This window comes from Neoarius graeffei, chromosome 2 (assembly GCF_027579695.1).
Source record: "Neoarius graeffei isolate fNeoGra1 chromosome 2, fNeoGra1.pri, whole genome shotgun sequence".
Taxonomy (NCBI): Eukaryota; Metazoa; Chordata; class Actinopteri; order Siluriformes; family Ariidae; genus Neoarius; species Neoarius graeffei.
Window position 1 is genome coordinate 5243103 of NC_083570.1, and position 23682 is coordinate 5266784.

At 39.5% G+C, this 23682-nt stretch overlaps 2 protein-coding genes across 2 annotated transcripts; one reads left to right on the forward strand and one right to left on the reverse strand.

Annotated features, from left to right (window-relative positions):
• The first annotated feature begins 1911 nt into the window (after nucleotides 1-1911).
• On the forward strand, nucleotides 1912-7021 carry LOC132878104 (uncharacterized). Its single transcript, XM_060913641.1, has 4 exons — nucleotides 1912-2747; nucleotides 3286-3441; nucleotides 3527-3580; nucleotides 6592-7021. The coding sequence occupies exons 1-4, from the start codon at nucleotides 2207-2209 to the stop codon at nucleotides 6741-6743; spliced, it is 903 nt and encodes a 300-aa protein (XP_060769624.1). The 5' UTR covers nucleotides 1912-2206; the 3' UTR covers nucleotides 6744-7021.
• A 5348-nt stretch (nucleotides 7022-12369) lies between these two features.
• Nucleotides 12370-21334, reverse strand: LOC132879083 (tripartite motif-containing protein 16-like). The gene is made up of 6 exons (XM_060913704.1): nucleotides 20672-21334; nucleotides 17305-17400; nucleotides 16941-17174; nucleotides 16637-16808; nucleotides 16385-16438; nucleotides 12370-13208 (listed from the first exon to the last, which is right to left on the reverse strand). The coding sequence occupies exons 1-6, from the start codon at nucleotides 21260-21262 to the stop codon at nucleotides 12685-12687; spliced, it is 1671 nt and encodes a 556-aa protein (XP_060769687.1). The 5' UTR covers nucleotides 21263-21334; the 3' UTR covers nucleotides 12370-12684.
• Between the last annotated feature and the right edge of the window lie 2348 nt (nucleotides 21335-23682).

Here is a 23682-nt window from a genome sequence, read left to right on the forward strand (position 1 = left end):
CCAGTACCTTTGGACATAAGCAAGGTAGTAAGCAGGGCTGCCAACTTTTCAAAATTCCTTGGAGTGAGATTTTTTTTTTGGGTGGGGGGTCGACGGCAAAATTTTTCCGCACACCACACAGTAAGTGGGAATTTTGTATTCAGTTTGATATTCATTTGTCCCCCTGCATTCTGGTGTTTTGTCTGTGGGTTGTCCAGCTGGAGATGGACAATGAAGGGGGGGTGTTGAGATTTTGGATTTAGTAGATGTTCCTGCATTCTGGTGGATTTTTGGAGTGGCCTGCTGTGCCATACCTACATTCTTACACACCCTGACTTGCCAGGCCTTCAGCTTGTGGCCAATAAAAGCACCAAGTTTTGGCTTAAAAGCCCCCACACTAGAAAACTACAGATGACCGCCAATGTTCCTGTAGCCCTATAGACCTGTGTTTCAGATTTAAAGGCAAGTTCATGTTTGAAAATATTTCATCAGCTCAGCCTAAACACCTTCTGAATTGAAACTAAATGTTTAGTTTTTAATAACTGTTGCAAAAATAAGATTAGTCAATGAGGGACATTCATTATGCATTTATGGGCTTTCCCCACCACTGGGTTCAGCAGAAGATTGGCATGGGGAAAAACATCAACAGCAAAAGAACAAATAAAATGCTTAAACAGTAAGCAAAATGTGCATGTGCAGGAGCAACAGCTTTCTAAATGTTCTGGGGATGAACCTCTGTCAGATCAGGACAGCGCATCACATTCAGAACTGGATCAAGTATCAGATGATCTTCAGAACGTGTCTGATGAGGATTACATACCAGACTCTGAGTCAGAAAATGAGGACAATGAAGATTCAGATGCAAGCATCCCCTTTCTGCCTCATCAGATGAAAGCTAAACTGATTCACATAAAACCAGTAATACCAGATGATGGGACATCTTATGGGTCAGATACAAGCATCTCAGTTGTGCACAGCACAACTCTTGAAGATCACATGGTTTCCAATGCTGCTGAAACATCAGAATCATCAAATTCTATCAAAAAGTTATCAAAGGAAAAGCCACAGGATCGAGCAGAGCGTAACAACCAAGAATCAGCATATCTGACAAGAAGTAATAAAAATTACTGCTCCATTTGTGGTAAGCCACAAAGTAAGATTTCCCGCCACTTGAAAACACACACTACACATGCTGAAATTGTACATGCTTTTACACTCCCTGAATGCTCAAAAGAGCGTAAAATATTATTAGAGAAAATGAGGAATAAGGGAAACTTTAAACATAACACTGCAGTTTTACAAGGTGGAACAGGATCACTGAAAGTGAAGAGAAGACCAAAGGCTAAAGCAGTGGGAGGAAGGTTTATTCACTGTATACACTGCCAAGGGATGTACCTTCGGAAAGAGCTCTGGAGACATGTCCGCAGATGCCCCTGCAAGCCAGAAAATGAAGATTTGACTAAAGAACCTGGGAGAACCAAAGTACTGGGTTTGGCTGCTGCTCTAGAGTCTGCATCCTGTCATCAGATCTCAAGTAGAGTGTGGAAGCTCCTCACTGCCATGAAACAGGATGAGGTTGCTTCAGTTGTGCGAAATGACTTTTCTATTATTCAGTTTGCCCAGTCACTGTACAACAAACATGGACAAGACCCTACAAAGTATGAATACATGCGACAGAAGCTCCGTGAATTTGGACGTTTGTTGCTATGTCTGCGCACAGAATTCTCAGTTCATAACATGGAAGAGGCTGTTAAACCTGCTAACTTCCAGAGAGTTGTGCAAGCAGTGAAGAAAGTTTCAGGTTTTGATGAGGAAAAACATTCCTACAGAACACCAAGCCTTGGACTGAAATTAGGACATACACTACACAAAATCTGTGACCTCATCCATTGTCGGGCCCTCATGGCAGAAGATGAAGAACTGATCAAGTCCACTGATGTATTCAAGAAATTGAACAGTTCCAAGTGGTCTGAGTTGGTGTCTCACAATGCCTTGAACACACTGAGCGATGCAAAGTACAACAAGCCATCAACATTACCCTTCACTGAAGATGTTCAGATTCTTCACCGGTACCTCGAGGAATCTGCAGAAAGTGCCTTTTGCAACTTGAAGGAGGAAGCCACTGCTCAGAACTACGCTCAACTTGCAAAAGTTACACTTGCTCAAATCATTGCATTCAATCGGAGACGTGCTGGGGAAGTTTCAAAAATGTGCCTCAGAAGTTTTTATGAAAGAGACAACACAAAGCTCCATGAAGATGTTGCCATGGGGTTGTCAAAGACTGAACAAAGACTCTGCAACTATTTCAGCCGTGTCGAAATCATGGGAAAAAGGGGAAGAAAGGTTGCAGTTCTGCTCACCCCAAGCATGGTGGATGCTCTCACTACTGACCAGTAAAAGGACTGAGTGCGGTGTTTGTGAGACAAATGTCTTCCTGTTTGCAAGACCCAAATCAGTGACCAATTACAGAGGACAAGACTGTTTGCGTGTTCATGCAAACCAGTGTGGGGCAAAGCACCCAGAGCACCTGAGGTCGACACAACTTCGGAAACATGTGGCCACACTCTCACAAGTCCTTAATTTAAAAAATAACGAACTTGACCAGGTTGCAGATTTCCTGGGTCACGACATCCGTGTTCACCGCGATTTCTACAGATTACCAGTTCCCACAACGCAGCTGGCCAAGATTTCCAAGCTGCTTTTGTCAATGGAGAAAGGACATCTTTCCAGCCTGCAGGGGAAATCACTGGATGAGATTGAAATTGAAGGTTTGCGCAGAAATTAGCACTTACAGATATTTTCTGAGAATATTTGTTTTTTCTGAATATTAATTTAGAGGCACATGGATGCTTTCGAACAGTGATCACCAAACTTTTCCAAGCAAACAAAAGGTCCAAATAAAAGCCAAGGTCTACAGCTCAGAAACACAAACATAAAAGCCTATAATAGGATTGGGCAAAAATTCAACATTATGGTTTAATGGTTCTCAGTTGTATTGTGTTAACAGCATCATACTGTGTAATAATTTTACTGATGTTGTTGTTATCCAAATTAATATTTCAATTGTAATGACCCAAATTATAGATCCATTGAAGTCCTGATATTTTTATGATGTTAATCTGTGTGCACAAATGATTAAATTCTATCTTGTCCACACAACATAATGACAGGTCAATCACAATCGTCAAGTGGACGATATTATGTATACTACATAGATTGGGCTAAAATACTATTGCCAATATTAAGTTATTAAGTTAAGTTTTTTGCCAAGCTGTTCATGTGAATTGTATTAATACCATTTCCTAGACGAAATTCCATTCAGTGACACTGATGCCAAGGACAGTGAGGGCGAATCCGATGACAGTGGCACAGCATTCATAGCATCAGAGTGTGGGACTAGTGAACCTGTGGATGCTCCCTCAGACTCTATCACAGAGCAAGTCCATGACATTAGTGATTTTGGTAAGTTACCTCACTTTATAGTTGTGTTTCTGTTGATGATTTTTTGCTCATTAAAAAAACTTTTGTCAAATTATGTGTTTGGCAGGAACAGTGTCATCTGTTACATCGACGGTAACTGAGACTGTCCCTCTGTCTGAAGGTAAGGCAAGTTTGATTGTAAAGCACCTTTACAGAAGACACAAAAAGATAATATTAAAAGCAAAATGCAGTTAGAAATTGCAAAATGGATAAAAGATAAAAATAATGTAAAGTGGAATAAACATAGGACTAGAAAACAATATTGCAGTTTCAGTACAGTGTATGATATGAATATATATGGGTGCCCCAATTGTCTTCTACTTAAAACACATATCACAATACAGCCTCCTAAACTAAAATTTTAATTTAATTTGAAAAAAAAAAGGCAGTAGCAAACTGCACCACATCTGTACAACAAGTGATCCCAATTCATAAAGTAGATGACTGTCAAAAAAGATTTTGGCACTTTAGATGTTTAGGTTCTTATCCATCATGCAGTACCACCAGTGAGGTGTCTTGTATGACAGCAGCCCCAAACATACAGCCAGATTCATAAAGCATCATCAATCTGGGATTACATGACGAGACACAATGCAGAGACACAACTGTACAACTTCTCCAGGTACCTGAAAACTGTGTGCAGGTGTACTAAGGAGAACTGATCCTTACTGCACCTTGTATAGAGTTAAGTGTTGAATTAAAAACTACATGCTATGCATTGTTTTTGAAAGCATCCTCACTGTACTTTAAGAGCTTTGTACAGTGCTTAATATACAGTACTTGTGTACCTTAAAGTCAGCTGCAGCTAATATGAAGACTTAAGGCCAATTTATGCTGACAACCCAGTCCTCGCAGATGGCGTCGCAGAAGGCGTCTGCGAAGCCCCCCCCCTTCGCAGACGCTCTGCGCGCAACTCCCAAAAATTGTGACCACTGCAGAAGCCTCGCAGACAGCGTCGCAGACAAGAGGGCTCTGATTGGTCCACTCTACATCTGCTGTACACGCACTTCCGCTTCCCTACTTTCCCGGTTTGTTTTGTTGTCACGACCGCCATTTTTAAAAACACGAGCGAAGATGGAGCAGCATGAAGAGCGGTTGATCGAGGATGTGAGGAAGTATGTACATCTATATACATCTCCAGTTCTAGTCATTATAAGTAACCGGAGGATAAACACTCCACTAACCACACCCACCAACTACTCCTAGCGATTTCACAACTTCGCGCCCCCTTGCGTTGTGGTGGTGAATAACATTGCGCACGCCTATTACTCCCCGCTCAACGATAAATTACAACTGTCTGCGAAAAGCTATCTGCGAAAGCCTTGTCACAAGAGCATGCAAAGCCCCTTAGCCAAATGTAGGTGTAAAATCAAATAAAGTGAGTAATCAACTGAAAATTTGAAAAAATCACAGAAACAAGTTAACAGAAATCTGTGGCATTAGTTCAACTAAGGTTGTGATTGCTCCAACTGGCCAACTCATTGTGTTTTGTGTGATATTTTTTTTCACTTTATGTACAACCCCGATTCCAAAAAAGTTGGGACAAAGTACAAATTGTAAATAAAAACGGAATGCAATAATTTGCAAATCTCAAAAACTGATATTGTATTCACAATAGAATATAGACAACATATCAAATGTTGAAAGTGAGACATTTTGAAATTTCATGCCAAATATTGGCTCATTTGAAATTTCATGACAGCAACACATCTCAAAAAAGTTGGGACAGGGGCAATAAGAGGCTGGAAAAGTTAAAGGTACAAAAAAGGAACAGCTGGAGGACCAAATTGCAACTCATTAGGTCAATTGGCAATAGGTCATTAACATGACTGGGTATAAAAAGAGCATCTTGGAGTGGCAGCGGCTCTCAGGAGTAAAGACGGGAAGAGGATCGCCAATCCCCCTAATTCTGCGCCGACAAATAGTGGAGCAATATCAGAAAGGAGTTCGACAGTGTAAAATTGCAAAGAGTTTGAACAGATCATCATCTACAGTGCATAATATCATCAAAAGATTCAGAGAATCTGGAAGAATCTCTGTGCATAAGGGTCAAGGCCGGAAAACCATACTGGGTGCCCGTGATCTTCGGGCCCTTAGACGGCACTGCATCACATACAGGCATGCTTCTGTATTGGAAATCACAAAATGGGCTCAGGAATATTTCCAGAGAACATTTTCTGTGAACACAATTCACCGTGCCATCCGCCGTCGCCAGCTAAAACTCTATAGTTCAAAGAAGAAGCCGTATCTAAACATGATCCAGAAGCGCAGACGTCTTCTCTGGGCCAAGGCTCATTTAAAATGGACTGTGGCAAAGTGGAAAACTGTTCTGTGGTCAGACGAATCAAAATTTGAAGTTATTTATGGAAATCAGGGACGCCGTGTCATTAGGACTAAAGAGGAGAAGGACGACCCAAGTTGTTATCAGCGCTCAGTTCAGAAGCCTGCATCTCTGATGGTATGGGGTTGCATTAGTGCGTGTGGCATGGGCAGCTTACACATCTGGAAAGACACCATCAGTGCTGAAAGGTATATCCAGGTTCTAGAGCAACATATGCTCCCATCCAGACGACGTCTCTTTCAGGGAAGACCTTGCATTTTCCAACATGACAATGCCAAACCACATACTGCATCAATTACAGCATCATGGCTGCGTAGAAGAAGGGTCTGGGTACTGAACTGGCCAGCCTGCAGTCCAGATCTTTCACCCATAGAAAACATTTGGCGCATCATAAAACGGAAGATACGACAAAAAAGACCTAAGACAGTTGAGCAACTAGAATCCTACATTAGACAAGAATGGGTTAACATTCCTATCCCTAAACTTGAGCAACTTGTCTCCTCAGTCCCCAGACGTTTACAGACTGTTGTAAAGAGAAAAGGGGATGTCTCACAGTGGTAAACATGGCCTTGTCCCAACTTTTTTGAGATGTGTTGTTGTCATGAAATTTAAAATCACCTAATTTTTCTCTTTAAATGATACATTTTCTCAGTTTAAACATTTGATATGTCATCTATGTTCTATTCTGAATAAAATATGGAATTTTGAAACTTCCACATCATTGCATTCCGTTTTTATTTACAATTTGTGCTTTGTCCCAACTTTTTTGGAATCGGGGTTGTATTTAGCAGGACAAGACACTGGTCAAGAACATGAGTCCAGAAGACTGCCGAAGAAACCGTGGTCTAAGGCTGAGGTTGCTGCGGTCATGCGGTATTTCAGGGATCACATAAGTAAAGGAAAACTGGCCACAAAAACTAATGTAGTCATTGTAAGCTGGTAGAACAACGAACAGTGCAAAATATAAGGGACTTGGTCAGAAACCGAGGAATAGCTGCAAAGAGGCAGTCACAGAAACAAAAGCTGTAACTCCACTGGGAATCCACTCTGGGTTTTTTGTATACATGTTGTGATTATGTTGATGGAGTCACTCGTTTTATAAATCCATCTGTTTCCAACATGGGTTTTCTAAATTAGTTAAGGATCTGATTTTCATTGGAAAGCTTGTGGGTTTTAAAAGGTTTTTGTTGTCTAGCTGTTAGTCACTCCCGAACAAAATGATGTTTCTGCATCAAACAAATACACCTTTAAAATGAAACTGCTTGACTTTGGCAATTGGCTGTATGAAAAAGTTCCATATGTAGCCAGATAACTTTTAAATGTTCATGCAAAAGGGCAGTCAAAAACTACTGCTGTAAACACATAGTTTGTTCTTTTTGTTGGGGTTGTGTTGATGCCTTAAGGTTTGATCAACCTTTGCATCCATTATTCTAAAATGGGTCTTTGCAAGTTGGATAATAATGGGGTATCGGCAGGAAAGTTAATGTGAGCATTCAAAGTTGTGACTGTGGTTGACTGTGTAACTACAGTTCAGTTTAACGTTCATTTTAACATAATTCAATTGGCGTTGCAAAAACAAATCATATGCAGCCAGATAATTAATAGAATTAAGAAGTGCAGTTATTTTTATACATATTTTTCAGGGTTTCCCATACATAGACCATTGTGTTGTGCAGCGCCACACAATGGATTCCTATCCCCACACAATCAGACTCGCGATTTTGAAAAAAAAAATTCCGTTGCGTATCGTTCCATTTATTCATAGTGCTCTTTCTTCTCATTCACGCGCGCGCGCACACCCACACACAGAGATAGAGAGGCGTGTACACAGGCCTGCCGTTTCGCATATACCCAGACTGCAAGTAGGCCTGTTAGGCTAATTAAAAATAATGCAGCCTTCCCGATTCACCTTCCGACCCCTTATTTTAAAAGGTAGCCTACGTCATGCTCATGATGAGCTTTATCATAGCCTTCTTGGCTTACATGAAACTGACATCCCTGAGTCAGACTATAAACCAATTTTGATGCATACAGTAGCAGCTTGACGCGAGGAACCGGCCTTATTGCATTATCCCGTTTATCCCACTTCAGCATTCATGCAAGCTATTAATAATGGCTTGACATTCACAATAAATAAGGATTTCCCACTAGCCTAAATAAAATGTTGTTATACTCGCAGGGATGCCTAGTTGATGCTATCTGAAGAATAAAATCTGAATATTTTAAGAAACATCTTTATTAGCTTTATTGGCGAAGTAGATAAACCATCACTGCACTGGGTTTCTCAGCTATGAATAGGATAAGCACATATACAAAGGAATACTGAATTTCTTTTTTTTTTGATGTAATGGAAATTTTTAGTACTTTGATGATGAAGAAAATGTACTTTTTTCCATAGATTAAAACAGACCTCAGGAATAGGCTCCAAGGGGAACACTTGGCAGCCTGCTTATGAATCTCCCTAAATGGTCCCGAACCCAATGACTTCCCTTACGATAGGGCACTTGAGGTTTTTTTTCAGGAAGCCACGCAGAATTAAATGTTCTGATGGGGCATGCAGGCTTTGCACCAATTAGGGTAATGCTTTTTCATTATTGTTAGTTGCCTTGGTGTTACCTTAAGTGGTTTCTTACATCTAATTATGATATTTTATTTTATTATTATGTTGTTGTTACATTATACTATTTATTTCATTTTAGTATTGGTTGAGGTAAGTGTTGAGTTCAGTATTTAAAATAAAAACCTCCAGCTTGTTTTTTGCAATTTATTCCTTGAATGTCAACTAAAGAATGATTGAAAGATTGCCACCAAAAAGGCAAAAAACTAAGGTAAAAACTAAACTTTAACTTCAATTTTGGTGAGTAATTTTCATCAATTTAAAAGACAGGTTTTCCACCAACATCAAGTCCAGCAAACTAATGTCCTGCCCTGTAATGTAAAGTTGGGTCGAGGAATGAAACCAGGCAGGGTTCTGGTAAAAATTTTTTAGCGGTCTTCTCTTAAAGAACGTAAAAGAATTTAGATTGAACTGAATAATCTCAAATGCATCTTGTAGCTTTAAAATAGTCCCAGCAGGTGACTCTGAAGAAAAATACTGTGTGTTTGAACACCGCCCGCTGTAAACACTTTGCATACACCCCAGTGACCGACTCCACCGACCGCCACGACACCACCGCGCATGATTCCCTCATCGGCACAGTGGAGCACCACAAATTGCTACCTGGTCTGTGGGAAACACTGAGTATACAGTTATAAGCAACAAGTATGACATCTTTCAGATATTTACCAAGGGTTTTGCTGGGTTTTTTTTGGTGTATACAGTTTGTGCGTAGCATGCACCTTAGACTGTTGTGCACTTTAATGGGGGGAAAAAGAATCATGATTTGGAAGACTAAAGTGCCCATTAGGGCTTTAAATTTTATACCAAGATGGTGAAAAAGATGAAAATCAAGGTTGTTAAAAATGACTGTTAATTTGTAGGCCTGGGAAGATATGCTTATTATGGATGCTGTGATGATACTTGGGTGTCGATTTGATTCATAAGAGATAGTTAATTGAAAGAATAGAAAAGTCTCAGTTGCCACTATATTTTGTGCCAAATTAATCACTGGTGTCCTTTTTCCATGAAAACACAATATGAAACTTAACTGGCAATTAAGATGAATGAGATAAATGGTCTGCAGCCTCTTAATTTTAAAACTGCATTAATTAATTAATGTTAAAGGATGCAATATTGTCCTGTATGAGAATAACAAAATAGAACAAAATAAGAGGCGGCAGAGTGCTCCACTATTATTAATGTTAACATAGGTTTTATCTCCAGCAATGCAGAGAAGAGAATTAATCATTAAATGAAAACATCCATCCAAACTTTACATTTTGTGAAGATAAATTTAATGCATCTGGACTTGGTTATATGTCTTTTGAAGATGTTTCACCTCTTCGTCAGTTCATGCTCGTCTGACTAGGCTGGACTAGACTAGTCATAGGTGAAACGTCTTCAAAGACATATAACCAAGTCCAGTTGCATTCAATTAAATTTCCTCGCGATAACTATGACCTGGCTGAATGAGAATATTCACAGGCTCTGAGACATGTGGTACGTATACATACTGCTCAAGTTAGGAGTCTCAGTGCATTTCTACTCTCAACCCCCTCTAATGATTGGAAATTGCATAGTGTAGCTTTGTGAAAACGTATTAACTTTGTATCTAAAGATGCTGTTTCACTGGCTTTAATGCCAACATTAGTTTTCTCTGGATGGTTTGTGTTAAATGTTCTTCCAACAGATGCATCTTCAGAATCAACCCAGATCAAGGGACCAAAGTGGAGCGAAAAGCAAAGGGACGTCAGAATGCTGTCAACCCAAGGGTGCTGAGCCTCATTTCCAAAATTGCCAATTTTGAATGGACAGAGTAAAAGGGTGAGATCACTACCTCACCAAACAAACACGTGTCCATGTGAATGCCAGGACCAAAGGTTTCCAAGTAGAACAGTGCATTGAAATAAGTTGATGAATGTTATTGAAGTGTTAATTCATTTGAGACAAACTCTTTGTAAGCACAGCCTTTTTCTATATATTGTTTCTTGTTTTTTTTTTTTTTTACTTGCAATAGATTGAAGATTTCTGTTCTTTGTCTCACTCTGCAGCTGGCGTGTTATTGTTAGATATAAGGTGCATCAGACTTGTTCATGTGTTAGGCCTATTTGGCACACACAAATTGAAGCTTCAATTTGGAGGCCCTTCATTCAAAAGAGCACTCTGGGGGTTCATGATGCCCTTATCATTAAGTGTAAATACATTGATGAATGTTTGAATAAAACATTCAACAGCAAGAAGCTAATTGTTGTTGTTACTTCCTGCCTGGACTATTGCAATCCTTTTTCCTGACTTTGCCTTTCCTCACTTTATTTTGTCAGATTCATTGGCATTATATCCAGAATTACAGTTTGAATATTAAAGTATATAAGTCTACACCAGCACTTTTATACATACCAGACAAGTACTAGTGAACAAGATTGTGAATAAGATTTACCTTAACATTACAGAGAAAAACATCAGGATGGACATGCATGTAAACATTTATATAAAAAGCTACATATTAGTTTTTGAATGTAAAAATATATATATAAAACTAATATTTACCTTATTACAGAGAAAAACATATTGTTAGTATGGACATAAACCTTTATAAAAAGCCACATATTTAACTACAAAGTTTGAATGTAAAAGTACTCATAAAACTAAGATTTACTATAAAATTACAGAGAAAAACGTTAGATTGTTAGTATAGACTTAAACCTTTATATAACAAGCTACATATTTAATTACAGGTTGAATGTATAATTACATGCAAATATAAAAAGATTTACCTTAAAATTACAGAGAAGTGTTAATATTGTTAGTATGGACATGAACTTTAATATACCAGGCTACATATTTAATTACAGATAATTACTGTCATTTTACATGAATTTGTATGTAATTTAAGAAAACTGAAAAGATCCTGTAAAATGAATATTGTATTTTTCTGTAAAAAAAAAGACATGTAGTTTATCATTACTGTCAGAATACTTAAAACAGATGGATTGTTGATTTATAGATAATGTCTGTAATTTTACAGTTTTGTACACCATTTTTAAAGAAAAGGAAAACTGCTGTAAAATTAATCATACTGTAAAAGTTTTTTTTTTTACGGTGTTCCTCATATCTGGAAATTTAATTACTTATTACAGAACGGTGAATCTTGTGATCAGGTGAAGTCTCTTATTTTGGAGGTTGAAGAGTTAGACATGTCTGATAGGAGTAAATGGGAATGGTTTAAGTTTAAGGTCAAACAAATAGCAATTGGCATGGGTAAAAAACTTTCACGTATAAGGAAACAAGAACAAAAGGATCTGATTGATAAAATTAATACATTAGTAAATAACACAACTATCCTTCGAAAACATTTCAGAATTAGTCATTGCAGTCTCGAGAAGAAATGTACACAAAGACAAATGGAGCTTCCACTCGACCAGGAGCTAGATGGATCGAACAGGGTGAAAAAAGTTCATCGTATTTCTTCAGACTTGAATCAAAGTCAAACTCAGAAAAAAATGAGTAAGCTTATGACCAATGATAATATAATAGAAGATCAGAAATGAGTACAGGATGAAATTTGGCTCGTTTATTGTAACTTAAATTTAACAAATCAGAATGTGACGTCTTATTTTATCCCATCAATGATGACATCAAAAAACTGGATGAAGAAGACAAACATACACTTGATGAGGAATGAACTATAACAGGAATTGAAATTGCATTAAAACAAATGAAAAATGGTAAATCACCAGGAATTGATGGCTTAACATCTCATCTCATCTCATTATCTCTAGCCGCTTTATCCTTCTACAGGGTCGCAGGCAAGCTGGAGCCTATCCCAGCTGACTACGGGCGAAAGGCGGGGTACACCCTGGACAAGTCGCCAGGTCATCACAGGGCTGACACATAGACACAGACAACCATTCACACTCACATTCACACCTACGCTCAATTTAGAGTCACCAGTTAACCTAACCTGCATGTCTTTGGACTGTGGGGGAAACCGGAGCACCCGGAGGAAACCCACGCGGACACGGGGAGAACATGCAAACTCCACACAGAAAGGCCCTCGCCGGCCCAGGGGCTCGAACCCGGACCTTCTTGCTGTGAGGCGACAGCGCTAACCACTACACCACCGTGCCGCCCCATTTCCTTTTTAATTATTTTTAAATTATTCATCTGTTTTAATTTAAATATTAAAATGAGTGTTTTTGTGCAGCTGGATTGTGTTCTAGTGAAACAGACGACTGAGCAACAACGTGGCAACGTGCAGGAATTTTACAGAAAACACTACACACTTTTATTCTGGATCACACAATCTCACTGTAGAAAACCAGAACCTGAACCCAGCGTATAGAGGCTGAGTGAATGTGGTGTGGACTCTGTGGAGGAGCTTCATCGTGTCAGAGACGCTGTAGAAGGACAGAGTTCCTGCACTGTGATCCACATACACTCCTATTCTGGAGGCTGATGGAACTCTGAGATCAGTCTTAATGCTGTTGTGACAGAAAGAGAGAGAAGAAGAAAAACAACACAGTCTCCAAGACTGATTGTTGCCTCCAAACCGACACTCATTACCCCGTCCTTTCCTGCTGATGTCTTTATATGAGACTGATATGTCCACACCAGCACCGCTCCACTCCACCTCCCAGTAACAGCGTCCACACACACTCTCCTTACACAACACCTGCTCCCAGGAATCAAATCTCTCTGGATGATCAGAGTAACGCTGCTCTCTCCCCCTGTCTCTCACCGCTCTGTTCTTCTCAGACAGAATGAGGCGATGATGTGCCGTGTTGGGATCCAGAGTCAGATAACAGAAATCTAAAATAAAAGAGAAAAACAAACTGAACAATGTGAACATGAATATCTGCGCTGGGGGCGTGGTCACGAAAACAGCAGTTTGGTCGCAGTGAAAACTTTTCTCTGTAGAACCCTGTCACTCCCCCCTCCCCCCACTCTGGGCTCAAGAACACAACAAAAAGGCAATAATATAACAACCAGTCAGAATTCAGATACAACCAATCAGAATTCAGATACAACAGCCAATCAGAATTCAGATACAGCCTGTTGCCAAGTAAAACAGTGTTGCCAGATTGGGCGGGTTTGACGTTATTTCAGCGGGTTTTTGTCAGATATTTATATACATTTCGCACGAATGTTCTGCGTGAGAATACACTTGTATCGCCTTAGAAGGACTTTGATGCAGCACATTCTATGTACTATCTCCGTCCACTAGTCTACATCCAATCCAATCCATATTAAACACTTCTGTGACCCAATCAGAGATCGCGGGCATCACACGACACAAAGACCTAGTTTACCCAGCACCCCTTAGGTATTTTAAACAACTAAAATCGAGCATTGGCTTAAATTAATCATTAGAATGAGATTAATGTTTATTGCTAAGTATTATTTAAACAAAACAATGTCGATGTAACTGTAAGACTAATATGAATGTGTGTAATGTAGTGCAGAAACTGAACTCATAAACTAGTAAATAAGAATGACGCAATCCATTCTCCATTTTCTCTTCTCATGTTACATTCAGCCATGCATCGCAGCCTCACTTTTTTTTTTAATTGAAGTCTATAAAACAGGTACAATCTAACAAATCCACAAAAATCAGGATAACAGATGAAGAAAATACATGGATGTAGACAAAAATAAATTAAGCAGAATAACTAGGCCTATAAAATTAATAAAACAAACAGGATAAAAAGATAAATAAATAAAAAATAAAAAACCTCAGCAATGCAGATGTTAGATATGCATCGTAGCCAGTGTTGGGCACGTTACTTTCAAAAAGTAATTAGTTATAGTTACTAGTTACGTTTACCAAAAAGTAACTGAGTTAGTAACAGAGTTACTTTGTCATAAAAGTAACTAATTACCAGGGAAAGTAATTATTCCGTTACATTTTGTTCCCCCTCAAAAAAAATCAAATTCAATTAGTGTAATCATAATAAAAGTGAATGTTAAATGTGTTTAATGACTAAAATGGACACTTAACAGAACCAATTAGTAACGTTATCTACACTATATTAATATTTTTGTGGGACAATGTGAGATAAGCCATCTATCAAATGTAATATATTTTTGCAGTTATTAAAATTATGTTACTAATTACTGGCCACTGACGAGGACAAATGCTTTGTTCCTCGACATAATGTGCATTGCACGTAAACACTCTTGCCTTTTATTTCAAGTAATGAAAAGTGCTGGCTGTATTTCCAATGTGAAAGCGCAGTGCTGGGCTGACCGCTCGCCATCGCTGGGTCTTCCGATTGAAAGAGCGTGCAGTAGGCGTGGCCTACCTACATATGTTGTCCAAATCTACTCTGATTGGCTTACTGTGCCGTTGTCTCGTGTCTCCCCGCCCCACACAAAAGCAGAGTAAAGAAAGGCTGAACGAGCAGCGTGCCAGATGAGAAAAGCTTTAATAAAGTAACGCATAGTATTTTATTGTAAGTAACGGGAACGGCGTTATAACGATGTAAAAAGTAATTAGTTAGATTACTCGTTACTAAAAAAAAAGTAACGCCGTTAGTAACGCCGTTTATTCTAACGCCGTTATTCCCATCACTGATCGTAGCCTAACATAGCCTACATAATATTCTGCGTGTGCGCCACCTACTGGTGCATGTAGGATTCAGAACACAGCAGATGATTGCAGAGTTATAATCTGATTGAACCACACGGAGCCGAGTGCCAGACAGCAGATTCTTCACCTCCAGCACTGACGGGCTCATGGTGCTATTTGTTCGATTTACAAATAGTATACTGGACTTAAGCTGCATATTTTTACTTTACAAGATAGGCATCAAGTACATTTTACATTTTGGGCAGTTTTAAGTGCATGTTGGCGGGTTTTTAACATATTTTGGGCTTGAAAACGTCAGCAGTATCTGGCAACCCTGAAGTAAAATTGTAACCTGTCAAAGTTCTCGAGCCCTCGTGCTGTTTTACCATTAGATCAATCACATATCAGCTTAAACTAGCATTCTAAAACTAGTTAAAGATCCCACAGAAGAGAGCCGACTCCCCCTGCCAGCCTCATGGAACGCAGTGTTTAAGGCTCCGGATGGGTTTTATTTCCATTTATGAGGGAAAGGAACATACACCCTCCCGACAGTCAGTGCGGTATTCGCTTGGAAAACACATTTGCAAATTGGTAGAATGAGTTCATCATCACATGCAAGATCTGCAGTTAATCAAATGGATTTCATATTATTATTATTATTATTATTATTATTATTATTATTATTATTATTATTATTATTATTCATGAATTACTACAGTTCTGAACTTCAAATGTTAAAAGTCTGGCCTTTGGAGAGATGATGGAGACTCTTTTGGTGGAACACAACAGAGCAAAATATTGTGACCCTCTAATGTTGACCTGAAGTTGGCACCACTGGGGGTTGGCATTGGGTTTTTGTCCCCACCAATGTTAATACCAAACCTACGCCCTTGCCTACATGTTATCTCATTCTAATTGTTGTGACTTTTATCCAAATGACAGCTGGCAATACGTTGTTACTTTGCACTTTTTGTTGATCTGGGTACTAATCTTTGAGAAACTGGATTGGCAGAATGTTGCCTGTGAAGAAAAGAATGTCTTTTTATTACCCTGTGCCAAGTTAATATTCACTTCAGTGCAATTTTTAAGAACCATAAATTGGATTTTATTTATTGTTTTTGTTGTGAGTGGTTTTGTTTGATTATTGTTTTATTTCTTTAGCTTATTTATTTATATTTATTTTTTACATTCCACTGTTGAATTGAATAAGTTGACTTAATTAAAAAGTTTGCTGTTCTATGAAAGGGTGTATTTGCATGATCATTATTATTTTACTAGTGGCATAAAATTGTCTTGAAAAGACGTCAGCAATAATATCGTTTATCGCAATAATTTCTGAGACGATATATCATCCAACAAAATTTGTGATCATGACAGGCTTAGACGTGTGTGTGTGTGTGTGTGGTGTTAGATATACATTTCAGAAACTCTTCTCTGCTCTGTGGTTCTGAAATGATCTGAACTGCTGCAGCTGTGGAGAGAAAAATGGAAACATGAGTTTGTGTAAAAGATGGAAAGAGTTTAAAGTGATCCAGTCAGTTTATTCATTTTAAATCAGTGTTTTAGTTCAAAGTGTCGGGTGAATAAAGTGTCTGCAGAAAAGAAAGCAGGAGCATCGCTAAGAAATAACACATCACTGTGTTTCTCCAGCAGGAACAGCTCCTCTTACCATGTGGAGGGATTTTGTTGAATTCCTCCTCACAGAATTCCTCGAGTCTCTCTTTCAGATCTGAGAGAGAATTCCTCACTCCATCAAATGAGAGATGTTGATGGACAGTGACGCTGGATGTCTGAAATGTTGGTCTATTGAATGGAAGAGACTGACATCCAGAAGCTAAAACCTACAGAAAGCAGATGAAATGTAAAACCCACTTGTGATGTCAGACAGGGACATTTATTGTTCCCTTAATGAGAGGTGTTTTAGAGAGTGTGTGAGGAACAGCTGGCTCTGTAGATCAGACAGTGAGTGTTACCTGGAGGAAATGGATGTGATCGTGTGTGTGTGAAAGCTGCTCCAGCTCAGTGACTCTCCTCTGAAGATCAGCAATCTCCTGCTCCAGTTGCTCCAGGAGTCGTTCAGCTCGACTCAGTTCAGCCTTCTCCTGATCTCTGATCAGCTCCGTCACCTCCCAGCGCTTTTTCTCCATGGAGCTGATCAGCTCAGTAAAGATCCTCTCACTGTCCTCCACTGCTGTCTGTGCACTGAGCTGTTAGGACACACACACACACAAGATTTAAAGCTCATCTATCATTCCCTCTCTTACTGGGACTGTAAATGACTCGTTGTCCATGTTGTGTGTGTTTCTAGGAGCAGCTCTGTCTCTGCTCACTGCTCACCTTTATAGAGTTCACAGTCTGTTTCAGCTCCTGCACCTTCTTCTGCTTCTCCTGGATTCTCTGCTGGGATTTCATCTGCTCCTCCTTTAACTCACTCTGAGGACAAATAAAATACATTCAGCTTTTTATACAGTACGAGCGAACTGGTTCCATATTAATGTCAGTTCAAAGTGCATTCATGTTTCACTCTGAAGGTTATGTACTCTCTGTGTGTGTGTGTGTGTGTGTGTGTGAGAGAGAGAGAGAGAGAGAGTGTGAGTGAGTGAGTGAGTGAGTGAGTGAGTGAGTGAGTGAGTGAGTGAGTGAGTGAGTGAGTGAGAGAGAGAGAAATGTTCACTAACTGATCTGGGCTGGGTTTCCCGAAAGCCTCTTAAGGCCAAGAGAGTTTTAAATGACCTCTTAAGATCCATCATCAAGCTAACGTGGTTTTCCCGAACAACATCGTAGCACAAGTCGTCCTTTAGTTTGCTCGGAATTTACGAGAGACCCGGAGCACTCGTTCAAAACAAAGAGCGACTCGCTCGCTGCCGAATCCACAGAATGCGCATGCGGCTCTGAGGGACTCTCACAGTCAGCGGGGGAAACTGGGGTTGAATCTGCTGGTGGTGTTCAATTAGTTTTCTTCTACATTGCAAATACATCGAGTTAATTATCAGAGGTGGACAGTAACGAAGTACATTTACTTGAGTTCTGTACTGAAGTACACTTTTTGAGTATCTGTACTTGAGTATTTTTTTGGAAACTTATGACTTTAACTTCACTCCATTTGAAAGGCAAATATCGTACTTTTTACTCCACTACATTTCTATCAAGGTCCTCGTTACTCATTACAATGAAGCAGCTTTGAAAGTGGATGTTTTTTTCTATTCTTTTCTAAAACGTGATTGGTTTTTCCGCAGGTGACACTGAGACAGTCTATCAGTAATCACTAGGGTCACGTCACGCCCATAGACTGGATAAAATCAAGATCAATGATTTCTCCGCAGCATTATTTAACACGATCAGTTGATGGCAGAATGGAAGGAGGCGGTTCTTCTGGGGAATGCACACACCCACGGTTCTACAGCTAGAACCCATGGTTCAGTTTTCTGAAAGGAATAAAGAGTCGTTTTATTTTAAATGTTTGCTTTGTTTGCCTAAAACGGAGCACATCACAGCCTACAAAAACTCCCCATCCGACCTGCGGAAGCATATTGAGGGATATAAACATTTTATTCCAAGAGAAAGCTTGCAGTGAAGTTGTCTGTGCTTTAGAGCTCGCGATAACGTTGCGATACACAGTCTGATGAGTCAAATGACTTTCTATGGATTTGCCAAGTTGCCATCGCCTTGTCCACGGCTAATGTTTACACATAGCTAGTTAACTTGGACACTGTTAGTTAGCATGTAAAAACGGAGTTACACTAACATGAATAACGTTCACTTTTCTGAAGTCCTTTCAGAAATGTTTTATCATAATCTTGCCAATTAAACAAAAAAGTAGAAATCTTTCTTTTCTCGTAATATTAGCTGCCCAATATGATTTTGAGTTTGAAAAGAGTTTGCTAGCATGTCAGGTGGAGCTTCACTGACATGATTCCACAGGCAGATTCAGATGTGCATGAATACATACACTTAACAAACTGCTGGAATTTTTTGTTTTGATGTCAGATGATGGTCTTGCACCTTTTTTTTTTGTTGTCTTGCTTAAAGCAGAGTTGCTGTTGGGCCGTTATTAAGCTCGAGGTGCGGATCTGGGTTTTAATCAGGTTGGATTGTCCTTTTTATTTTCTGAGCAAGCTGCATTTACAGCTGTTCCACTGTCTTCCTGATTAACACACACATCCATGTGTGCACACACTGCCAGAGCTGGGTCAGAACACTACCATGCTGCTTTGTGGCGGTGGGGAGGAGGGTCACAATAAAAAAAAAATGAAAATGACAATGGGTCTTTTTCAGTTCAGTTGTGTTTCATTTTGTAACATTCTACCAGGCGTTTATTCTACAGGTTCTACAAGTTAGTCAGTAAATCCAGTCAGGTGTTTCAGAGGCATTAGGTTTTGTAAGCGTTGTGGCTATAATACAACAATGCATTGACAGAAAATGCACTTTTAATACTTAAGGATTTTTAAAAGCAAATACTGCAGTACTTTAACTGAAGTAAAAATTTGACTGTCCAACTTTCACTTGTATCGGAGTAACATTTGCCCAGTGGGATCTGTACTTTGACTTAAGTAATGAAGTTGGGTTCTTTGTCCAGCTCTGTTAATTTTGAAATAAATATACACAAAACATGATGAATATATTTCAGTATGTTATGGAATTACGTATGGATATCAGAATGTCACATTTATATCACTATATTTTAATCAACTTTAGCTCCATTAGGTGAGTGATTAACTAATTTAGAGTTATAAATGAGACATTTCTGCACCTCTAATGGTGTGTGTGTGAGAGAGAGAGAGGTTTTGATGTGTGTGTAGTGTGTACCTAAGAAGGTTTAATTGACCTCCTTCTATATAAGGTTGAATATATATATTAAACCTCCTTCAGTACACACTACACACAGATCAAAACCTCTCTCTCTCTCTCTCTCTCTCTCTGTGCACTTATAAGGGAGAACATGGCCCACTCTGCACTGTGGAGAACAGCTGAAATAATCCTGACTGCATGATCGGGGGTAACAGTGAAATGAGCGAGCACGGGGAACACATTTACCTCATTATTTAACTTATTATTTGTTCATTCTTTCATGTGAATGTTTGTTCATTTCATTAAAAACACACTTGGAATAAAAAAAATTGCCAAAAACATAAAATAGTTTCATTAATTAATTACCACATTATATATGTAATGCTTCCAGATGATACTATATATTATCTTATTTTAAACACTTTATATTTCATTAGATTTTGGTTCAAAACGAGCACCATGTGACCTTATCGACTGGATTTTGCAACTACTAATGCCTTCAGCAATGACAGTATGATTGCCTTTAGCAGCTATTAATGCCTATATCGGGGACGTGAACTGCAAAGACGCACTTCGTCCTGTTGCTCTTTAGACTCCTTCTTATGAGTGAGTTCCAGAAAACCACACACAGAGACAACGTTCGTTCCTTAAGAGAGTCTCTCAACTCTCTCTTTAGGTCTAAAGGGCAACATTATCAGGAAACCCACCCCTAACCAGATTACGACCATCACTGAAGATAAATTTAACACTCTGTTCACCAGAACACAGACAATTTTAATCAGCTTTTACAGAATCCTTCTGATTGAGACACACATTGAAATTAAAGTTCAAATCATATCACTGACTAAAGCACCTGTTTCTAGATGGGAAACTATAATTAAGATGATTTAATTCTGGAAATATTTCTAGTTCTCACCTGTTTCTCAGCTCTTTCTGCTGCAACTGAAACAGCATCATGGTCTTTATGTTTATCCAACATGCACAAAGAGCAAATACATATTTGATCAGTACGACAGTAGATCTTCAGCACTTCATCATGTTCAGAGCAGATCTTCTCTTGGAGTTTTGCTGAGGCTTCAATTAATGTGTGTTTTTTCCATGAAGAAACTTCATAGTGAGGTTTCAGATGAATTTCACAATAAGAAGCCAAACACATCAGACAGGACTTGACAGCTTTGTGTTTTCTCCCGGTGCAGAAATCACACTCCACATCTCCAGGTCCAGCGTAACAGTGAGCAGGAGAAGCAGCTTGGACTTCAGTCTTCTTCAGTTTCTCCACCACTTCATCCAGCATGTTGTTTCTGCGTAGAACAGGCCTTGTCATGAAAGTGTCTCTGCACTGAGGACAGCTGTAGACGCCTTTCTGATCCTCCTGATTCCAGCAGCCATTAATACACACCTTACAGAAACTGTGACCACAGGGGATAGCCACCGGATCCTTCAGGAGATCCAGACACACTGGACACATGAACTGGTCCTGAGCTACTGAAATACTGGCCTCCGCCATTTTCCTGAACTCACAACGAGAGAGAAAGAGATCAGTTTGTTTTCTCTGAAATGAGGAGTTACTTCCTGGTTCTGTGTGTGAAAGCAGTAGAGTAAGAGGAGGAGCACAAACACCGAGAGATCATGAACACTCCTCTATTAACCATTTCATCTCCCTTCAGTGCAGAAATATAACCCATGTAGCCACACTGATTAGGATTAATTTCATGAAATACTCACAGAATGGATCTTAATTTTCTGGACTTTTCCACCTACTGGCACCTCAAGCACAACTTTCAGCCTTGTTGATAAATTACAATTGTTTCACTTGAACAGCTTTTTCCTCGTGACATCTTTAAACTGATCTTCATCCCTAAAGGATGTTGGAGCCATTTTAAAAGTGAGGAGGACGCAGCTGTCAGGAAGGAAAACCGTATTTTATTGATTTTGCATTGTTTATTGCTAATAGAAATCACAAAAGTGGATCTTTATTGAACATAATCTCTATTTCACTCAGTATGAGCGCTCCAGCCTTCACGAGTGCCTGAACCCTTCATAACGTGCTGTTAATGGAAACTAATCCACTTTGTGTTGGGTCACATCCCACCACCTCATCACAGATTAGTTTCCTGGAGCAGCATGCCTCATCCTGTTTTATTCCTGACATCATGATTTATCAAGAACATTATTCTGGGTCGATGAAGAATTCTTTCTCATGAACAGATTGTTGAGATGGAAATTAAGTTGGTAGATGAATATGTTTGAGATCAGAGATCCTGAGTCGCCTCAATCAGTCATTAGATGTGTCTTTGAGAAGTAGGAGAACACTGGAGAACCAGGAGGAAACCCACACTGACACGGGTCATTTTACCTTTGGGGCATTTTAACATGGTTAACAGACTGAAATGAATCTCCTGAAAGGCAGAAGAAAGAAATCTGCTCATAGTGTTAACACAAGACTTTATCTAATCCCAGTCAGTGCAGGGTTCAAACCCCATCCACTAGAAATATCATTAAAATCAAAGGGAAAGACAAAGTGAGATCATCAACAGGAGATCTATCCAGAATAAACACAGCTCACAGCTGAGGAGATTTATTAACTTGAGCTTATTTTAGGGACGCTCCCATTCCAAGTGATTTGGCGTCCTTTCAGGATTGGAACTACTAGTTCACATATTGTGACCAAGCACACACACATTAAAGGGCTGATGACACGAACATGACTCTATGCAATTTCTTAAATAAACTATACAACATGGCAAACATGTTAGATTTCTGTTATAATTACGTGAAAAGAAGCTGTTGTTACGCGAATATCCAACTTTTAATTGCACAGCGCAAGAAAACTGGGCCCGTGGCTCGCAGCCATGTTGTGATGTCAGCGGAAGAACACGCTGCGGTTCACTGGCTGTCTACTCAATGGAAATGGCGCATGAAAACGCCGGTGAACTCTCTTGCTCTTCTTCTTCTGGGAGTCTAGAATTGTGTTGTGAGTGGGATAGATCGGAAGAATCAAGTGATGATGAACACGGGTGCATCCAACCGTACAGGTTTGAACCTGTTACTGTGCAATCTGAGAGTGACTCCGACCCCGAGATGGACAGCGGACAGGCAGACAGCCCAGCATTGAACACCACAAGGTTGGATAACAAGGACTGGTAGGTCAACCTGTATTTGTTCAAAATGTTACAGAATCAGTATTTTAATATTGTGTATTGTTGTCTTGCATGTGTAAACACTGCTTATATCATGTAAGCCGTATGCTACACTGAGTACATAGTTCCTAATGGAGCATGCAAACGGCTAACATAATAAGCTTACGACTATGCCTGATCCGTGATACATTTAGGATAATATTGGCAGGCACGTCTTCTAGTTTATGGCTTCTTAGTTTTATCCTTGAATGAAGCAAAATATTTGATAACCTACATCAGCGTAAGCAAATGACAATCTGTAGCCTACTTGTCTGGCTAAGTTAGCTTTCCCTCAGTGTTTGCTTTGAGAAACAAGCTTTCACAAGCAAATACATGACTGATATCACGCCGACTTTATGATTACATTTATGATTATCATGAATGTGTACTCTATGATGTGTACTCTATGAGCGCTCTGGAGCGAGTCACTTCCAAGATGGCCGCGCAGACCGCATGGTTACTATTTTTAGCATCATGTCGGAGCACTCTATAGCTCTACGTACCTTTATCTTATGTCATTTCTCAACACATGTTCTGACAGGAGGACTGTCTTTGGAGGAGTCGCCTTGTCCCAGGCAACTGCTGGATCCAGCATAGCTACTAGTAGACCCCCTCCGGAATACTGTAGGCACTGCTGATGGTAGTAACACACGTTTGTGCTGAACTGAACACCCAAGAGATTCCTTTAAGCTGGGAAGGGTGTCAAAACAATCCAAATCAAAGTGTTCAGAGCACAGGACAGATGTTG

What these genes read in the sequence shown, in the direction of transcription:
- LOC132878104 (XM_060913641.1), top strand. Translation starts at nt 2,207, where the DNA reads ATGAAAGAGACAACACAAAGCTCCATGAAGATGTTGCCATGGGGTTGT. An exon ending in GGATGAGATTGAAATTGAAG is followed by an intron (nt 2,748 to 3,285) that starts GTTTGCGCAGAA and finishes ACCATTTCCTAG; the next exon opens with ACGAAATTCCATTCAGTGAC. An exon ending in GACTGTCCCTCTGTCTGAAG is followed by an intron (nt 3,581 to 6,591) that starts GTAAGGCAAGTT and finishes TGTATTTAGCAG; the next exon opens with GACAAGACACTGGTCAAGAA.
- LOC132879083 (XM_060913704.1), bottom strand. Translation starts at nt 21,262, where the DNA reads ATGGCGGAGGCCAGTATTTCAGTAGCTCAGGACCAGTTCATGTGTCCA. An exon ending in CAGAAAGAGCTGAGAAACAG is followed by an intron (nt 17,401 to 20,671) that starts GTGAGAACTAGA and finishes ATTTGTCCTCAG; the next exon opens with AGTGAGTTAAAGGAGGAGCA. An exon ending in CAACAAAATCCCTCCACATG is followed by an intron (nt 16,439 to 16,636) that starts GTAAGAGGAGCT and finishes TTCTCTCCACAG; the next exon opens with CTGCAGCAGTTCAGATCATT.